General features: G+C 47.1%; 1 protein-coding gene across 1 annotated transcript; it reads right to left on the minus strand.

Moving 5' to 3' along the window:
- Nucleotides 1-511: 511 nt before the first annotated feature.
- On the minus strand, nt 512-7,105 carry TEOVI_000023800 (protein of unknown function (DUF3437), putative; the record flags this gene model as incomplete). Its single annotated transcript, XM_067221285.1, has 1 exon — nt 512-7,105. The coding sequence occupies one exon, from the start codon at nt 7,103-7,105 to the stop codon at nt 512-514; it is 6,594 nt and encodes a 2,197-aa protein (XP_067077386.1).
- Nucleotides 7,106-7,864: the final 759 nt, after the last annotated feature.

Raw genomic sequence — 7,864 nt, forward strand, 5'->3', positions numbered from 1 at the left:
CCCTTTAATTTTTAATTTACCTCCCTAAATTTCCAAACCTCTCCCACACACCTTAAAAATGGTGTTCCTCCTACGCGTTAAGAAACGCGAAGTGCACAACGTAACCCGGAATGTCCACGAACAAAGCAGAAAAAAGCGACTGCACTGATCATTTTTGTTTGTTTAAAAATGTTAACTTCCCCCCTTGCAGCCTCCAAGTACACGCACACATGGCATGTTGTTTTTTCTGTATGAGACAGTTCGTCCACATGTTTAGAAGTAAACCGAAGTAGAGGAAGAAGCAAGTAAGAATAAAATAGCAAAAAAAATTAAACATAAAAAGCAAACAAGACATCAGAGAAGATGCCAGAAGGCAAAAAAGAAAAAAAAGATGTGCCTTTACAACAATCACCCGCTCCCTTTCAGCGCCCGCCGGTCGACATCCCCTTTGAAGAGATAAAGAGACAACATGAATTAAATTAAAACATTATTAAACCAAATTTGACTATAGCAAAACACTAATCGCGTTGAACTAGACAAGGTACTTTGGCATCTTCATGAGGGGCATAATCAATTCAATCTCCTTTGGTGTAAAGGATTCACGGTGGTACAACTCCCATCCATTAGCATGAGCCTTCCACCACTGCTCAAATGCTACTTTCACCTCCCGCTGCACCTCAGCCATGGCGTCGTGCTCTAAAGGAGCTAACTTGCGCATGAGAAACTTTACATGTGGTGTAATGGGGCCAACATCTGAAGAAAGGAATGCACACAGACAGCGTACAAGCGCTGCACGGCGTCGCTTCCGATTATTTTCCCTTTCTATTACAGCTGGGAGTGGTTCTTCTGCGACACCACCGGTGTCTCGATCTGAAGAAATCGAATATTCCTGCAATTCTTTGGCACACTGCTGTACGAGCGAATTAATTTGCTCTATAGATGCCACCCTGGAAAGAACTGCCAAAAGAGAACGGGTGTTGGCACGAAGATCCCCATCACCGTGTGACATGCACCCCACGCAGGCACTGAACACACTACGCATGGTCTCATACTTTCCAATTCGATGAAGGTTCATAAGCAACATCTGATAAAATGCGCGAGTAAGAACAACCTTCGCTCTCCGCGTCTTCCCAAAAGGGTAATTTCCCTCCAGGACATCGCATAAAAACTTGACTACTGACTGGATCACATCCTTCCGCTGCCGTGACAAAGCGAAAGAACTTAGAGTTGACAGTGCTACTGTTTCAAAATCGTCATTATCGAGTGAAGCGCCGTCCAGAGCTGTAGTTGCAGTTGTTATTGCCTCCATCCACATCACACTAAATAACTCAGGCGGTGGACTGTGCCACATGGAGGTTAATGTCTTTAATCCAGCCTGTTCAGCGGTTGTTGAAACATCACTGGTGTTGCCGTGGTTTTTGTTGTCAGATGCCACTGGGTGCTTGTTTACCACCAACATATCTTCATTCGCATTGACAGCGGTAATACATGTTGTTGCCACCTGAAAAGGGAAACCAGAGTTTAACACCGTCGGGGGGTAGCATACCTGCAACCTGACGATACAATTGAGCTGACGAAGAAAGTCCAAAACAACACTCTGCGCCGAATTGTTAGAAGGAATGTATTTACTTTGATACAGAGAGAGACGCAAAAGATACCTTAGTGAAGTCGCAGCGTAGTGACGAATCTCGTTTGAATCACTAAACAGAAATATTTTTTGCCGGTCCAAAATGCACCGACACAACTTAGGCAGCAGCACGATGTTAACATCAGCGGCAAACACGTCCAGCAGCTTCGTGATGACGTGAAGCGCCCGTAATATGCCTCTTTTCACGCCAGTAAATGCCACTTTGATGTTTGCCTCTACGCTATCTGAATCACGTACCCCCGAGGTCACATTCACGGGGGAGCCGGAACCATCATCCAGTGGTGTCAGCATGTCAAAGAAGGGTTCGTACATTGACCAAACATCATGGGTTTTCACCTTACCGTACAGTGCACCAAGACCTGAAATGAAACTCATGAGCACCGTATGTGACAAGAGGATGTTACTGCATGCTTGTAGCAGCATACTGACATAGCAATCGAGCGCCTCCCGACGAAGTTTAGGGTTTCTTTTGGAGAGACAAATTGCAGCAACGATTACGTCAACAAGGCACGGAAGCTCCTGAGGGTATTCTTTGCTTCTGTTACTCTCGCTTTGCACAAGCTTCATGTAGTCACTAAACCAAAGGTACGCAACCTGTATGTACCTTTTCACAGTCTCTTCAACTCCTGCGGCTTCACCTAAAGACCTCCACATAGACGCCAGTCCCACTGAAAACGATGTTTGATCACGATTTGCTAGCAGCACGTTCCACACCCAAGTCCCTCGGATTCTCTTCTCGATGGCAGCCTCGTTGACTAAGACTTTTCCCACCGAATCGTCGGTGTCTGATGCCTGTTCCTGAGCACCTTTCGACGTGTTTTCGTTATCGTCCAAAATTCCCGCCAACTTAGAAATCAAATTTTTCAGCCCCTGCCGCACCATCCTTCTCTCCGCCAAATCCTTCTCTTCATGACAGGTGGTAAAAGATTGCATGCGCAACCTTAACCCAGGCACCTCATTGTCAGGTACAGTAAATACTTCGCCATCGCCAGATATATCTGGGGGAGCGCACGTCCTGTCCACCCGAATGGACTTAGGGGGGAATACCAACCCCATTTTTCCATGGAGGCTAAAGGAAGTGTGGTTTTCCTGTAAAAATCTGTACCTGTTGCTAAAAAAAGAGGTGGTATCTTCACCTTCCATGCTTCCCTTCCGCATCAAAATGTTCACTTTGGGTGTCTTCTCTTTTAACGAATATAGCACCACCCGCAGTACAGAGAAGGCCGAGCGACGCGTCTCGGCACAGATGTCCACTGTAAGTTTGAACAGCGCTGCAATGGAAGCTGGTGAAAGAAGCTCGTAATGTAGTTGGATGTGGTTACAAGAGAGGGTACGCAGCATCTGAACAGCAAACGTCGGTGCCGTATGTGAGCACTTCATTGCAAGCGGCAACAACTCATCTGTAAGACACGCTATCGCCCTGGGTTCAATAAGGAATGGAGTGCACACCTCCGCAGCACGGTCCCCATATAAGGAGCATGCGCTGCCTGTTCGGCGAAGCTGGTCTGGTATTTTTAATCCCACTTCAAACATACGCCGAATAAAAGATGCGTCACGCTGATATACGTCCAAGGAAAAACCTATTACTGTTTGCATAATTGCACCACTCAGCGCCTTTCGCAACTGCACAAGAGAACCTTTCTCGCCTACACCGCTCGTTGCGATATCGTCAGATGCGTTGGCAAGCGCGGAGCCTTTACCGTGGTCATCACTCTTACTCTGACTTGTTTCGGCACCAGTACACCCCTCAACAAAAAAAACGTCACATATTTTTGCTGCATCACTGCCACGGTCACCCTCCACGCAGGAATCATTGCCCTCACTGCTACAATTCTCAATTTGTAAAATTTCCTCCCCTGGTCCAGTGTGTCCTTCCTTATCACATATGCTGTTCTTCTCTCCACTACAAACATCGCCTTCCTGTCTGACGAAATCGATTATACCCTCCAAAACATCGAAATGGCGCAGGAGAAACTGGCGACAACCATCGAAACCGAGGTATGGCAGATATGTTCTTAGAATGCAAGAGCAATGTTTTCGGACATCTGGGTACGGTGAAAACAGCAATGAGTACGCGATAGAGAGGGTGTCACCAAGGTACTGAGGATAAACAACCATTGGATTCTGTTGGCGGCGGCAGTGGAGGAGATATTCTGATCGCAGTCGCCAGAAAAGGGCTGGAAAATAGAAGCGGTGCCTCTCCGACTCCACTATAATTGCGGAGAAGTGCTTGAATTCCACGTCAAAAGGGATGGTGTAATCATTGGGAATGTTTGTTCGGGTGTCTAATCCCATTTCCCGAAAAAAGAGTGTAAGAACGTAGCAAAGCGTATCGACGTCAACCCCTTTTGTGTGGGCAACATCCAGCGGCAATTTACCACGTACCAACAAACTTTGATCGCGTCGCAACACGGTAGCAATAACAGCTTCATCAGCCACGCCACCTGTCACACGTCTCAACACATAATCCAAAAGTAGACTGTGAATGCTCTCCGTTAACCTTGTAGACTTCTCTAGAAGCGATGGGGAAACCTCGTGTAGGGGCCATGGAGTTTTAGGGTCCTTATAGTGCCATGGCGTCATGTTGGTCTCACCGTCCGTGGCACACTGAACTCGCAGCTCACAGTTAACGGCCCAAACGGTATCCAACCAGCACACTGCACCGCAAAGCACGTTATGAGGCGTGACGACGTCGTGGCTGCCCTCAGCGTCAGGAGCCGACGGTGCCTGATGTGATACCAACTGACGCACTGAATCGTCTACACACCCACCATTTTCCCTCAGACCTTCGTTCACACTATCGTGATGTGAACTAGGGGACAAATGAGGCGGAAGGAATGCACGCAGGCCCCGTGCAGCCTCCTTACGACTGGGGACCCTAATGTGCTCGATATTTTGAATAATGTCTGTGAGATCCGTCAGAAACAACTGATAAACCTCATGGAGGAACGAAACATGTTCCTCCGATGGTTCCTGCCACACAGGTTCCACATCAAAGTAACGATACAGTCCCATGCTAGATTTATCTTGTTTCTGTTCCGAGTCGCCCTCAGCGGCACATGACTCTTCCTCCATCATGTGATCGCCCCGTACCAGTGACGAATCCACAGCTCGGACACCGACACACCTGGTTTCAGAAAAGGCGAAGAAAACAGCCGTGTAAAGTAGGGCAGCGCAGCAGCGCCGCTTTCGATTAGTTATCGAGAAAAGTTGCGCTTGAATGCAGTCCAGCAACTCGTAACGATAAGGAAAGCAGGCTAATCCAGCACCGCAAACGCAGCTGGACAATAAAGACGAACACCACAATACCTCCTCGTCGTTGCACGTATTCACATCACTGCGCAGCGGCGGCAACAACCGTGCAATCGCCCACTTCATCACGCGTTCAGGAGAACGCCGAGCAAGGGGTTCCAGCAGGCAACCTACAGAGGGTACCTGCGAGTTTTTCACCTGCGTTTCCGCCTCTTTAAGAGCCTTCTTCAAGCAATCACTGTAAGCTTCGTCACTGACATTGTGCGAAAGAGAATCTATAATACTCGCCAGAACATCCGCGTCACTGTCTTCAGTATCTCCCCGCTTAGCACTATGAAACAGTTGTTCCACAACGCTGACAGCAAACTCACACTCAGCAACTTCACTGCCCAATAATTCGTCTAGATTTAAAACAGTAAAGACGGCAAACAAGAACTCTCGCACACTATTAGAAAGTTGAATACTACTGCAATTTATCCACTGCGGTACTAGTGGAAGTATCTCACTGAGGAACGTCCGACAACTCTCCCGGGTCTCACTGCATTCACTAAATGGCAAAAGGGTCTTCGTAAATAACTTGAGGGCCACAGAGCACTGTAGGGGTGACTCCAAGCATCCACGAATTCCAGCTTCAACGTACTTGAAGGCAGGTGGTTGCATAATTTTGGGTGAAAGAAGCGTAAGTAACCCCACTGCATTTATAATAGAGTGGTGGCCGTGGTATAACGCGGGGATAATCGCGGGGGCCACAATCTCGACAAGGGAATCGACGGTCTCCCGCTTCCAACGATATCCATTAATGACAAAACCATTTCCTGGATCTTTCTCACCCGTTAGCAACCAACTGTGCTTGTGCTTCACCCGCAAGTAAGCGGTTTCCAGGAAGGTGTTGTAAAACGACAACAAGTGCCCCAGTGCTCTACTATCAACGGCACAAGGTGTAAGAAAAACACTGGTTGAAGACACAAACCGACGCAGCTGATTCCATAGTGGTGAGGTGGTACAGCAAGGTAGTGCCTCACTAATGCGCCCGACAATCTTCATAAACCGACCTTGACTAACTTCCAGCACTTTGCGGCCGCCAAAAGACCATGCAGATGAAACGAGGCGCTCCGGCTTATCATTGCTACTAATGGGCGGTCTCATTACGCTCAATATCATACTGAACAATGTTTCCGCGTATTCATCAAGGTCCATGATTCCAGCACGCTCTCGACAGATCTTAAACACAATGTCCAGCGAAACCATGAGCCAACTCCCTGACCTCTGCTGCCAATAACGTGCATCCACAAGCAAGAAACGCACAATACGCTCCGTCATAGGCAGCGCTCTTCCCGTTACACGATCATAAGTAGCATGAATTGGTAGAAGAATATATAAAAACCACAGCGCCTGCGGCGCCTGCTCACTGTCTTGGGAGAAATAAGGCGCACAAATCTCCCACAACCCATTTAGGGATTCGCCATCAAAGTGCAATGAGGCACACCAGCACAAATTTGCTAGTATTTCAGCAACTTCTGCTTTTACATGGGTGTAGAACCGAATACGAGACAACCGTGATGATTCGAAAACAAGTGAGTGAACGATATCCACGAGCGGTTTCCACGGAAGGGAAAACCCGGGGTGCTTCAATGCATATTTGCGTCGCCCACGAACAACTGAGCAAAAGCAACTCACAACAGAACTCCACGCGCTCACGTTACGAATCATGAAGTCCCAGTTCACAATCCACGTATAGAGAAAGATTACGACGTTGCGTTGCACGTCGCGAGGGAGGTTGTACGAGAAATTTTTATTTGTAAATGTCCTCCTAAAGTATGTGCAACGACACACTAATTCGTCTTCGGCATCGGACCAGTCACTGTACTCGTTCCGTGGGGAGCTGCATATAGGCACGAGTGGAACAGGAGTTCCCGTGCCATCAGCGACGCCAAAGCGTGAGCAGGATGATCCCTTCTCTCCGTGTTCACCCCGCTGCTCGTCCACGTTGTTAGAATTAATTCTACCCGCAACCTCCTCTGGAGTTCCGAATGCCAGCAGTAATAGCATGCCCTTTTCTATAGCCATGCGGTCCTCACGCTCAATCGCCTCTCGTAGGCGGGGATGCGTGCAACGGTCTAAATACGGCAACAGCCACTGCTCTTGTAGGTTTCTCTTCTTTGAAACATCTGTCGCGTCACCCACGGCCAATGAAACCTCCGCGGAGGATCTCTCATCGCTTTGCATCAACAAAAGGCAGCCAAAATTTCCACGCACAATCGATAAATAATACCACACAAACAAACAAAGATTTGTCCCAAGTGCTAAAAACCTTGCGTCTACCTCTGCAGAAGAGTGACGCGAAGCGTGTCTAGGAGTTTTTTTTTTTTTTAAAGGGCGGTTTCCAGTAAATTTCTGCCAATACTTGTTTTCCACCTTTGATTTGTTACTAATTATCTTCTTTCCGGTTACCTCCCCTTCTTACTCTACTACACACCTAACGATGGTGGTTTTATAGCTTTTTGATGATTGGATGAATTTCCCTTTGATTCTTTTCACTAACTAACAAATGTGCGTGTTGCAACTACCCTTTTTTGCCTTCTTGTCCTTCCCTTTGCTATTTTCTCTTTCGTATGGGCTAACTACTTTCACTGTTCGGTGTTTCTTTACTTTCCTCTCTACTTCTTTCCCTATCCTTCTTTTATTTCTTATAGATGCTTCTTTTTTTTTTTAAGCCTTCTCTCCTTCTTATCACTGTTGTCGTTATTGTACTACTGTGATTCTTGCAATTACGATAGAAAATCTCTGCAGTTCTTATTTCCTTTTTTTTTCCCCCTCTCTTTGTGCACCTCACCCGTGCGAGTGTTAATTACTGTACGAATTTACGAGCAACTCCCCCTTCTCGTCACTGTCGCGATATAAGGACTTGAGTATAAATAATCAGCAGTAACAAAACAAAATTTGGTAAATAGAATACCTCGGGAGGTTAACTTCGGAAGTTTTCTT

The sequence above is a fragment of the Trypanosoma equiperdum genome (assembly GCF_001457755.1).
Source record: "Trypanosoma equiperdum strain OVI genome assembly, contig: ctg_13, whole genome shotgun sequence".
In the NCBI taxonomy this organism is placed as follows: Eukaryota; Euglenozoa; class Kinetoplastea; order Trypanosomatida; family Trypanosomatidae; genus Trypanosoma; species Trypanosoma equiperdum.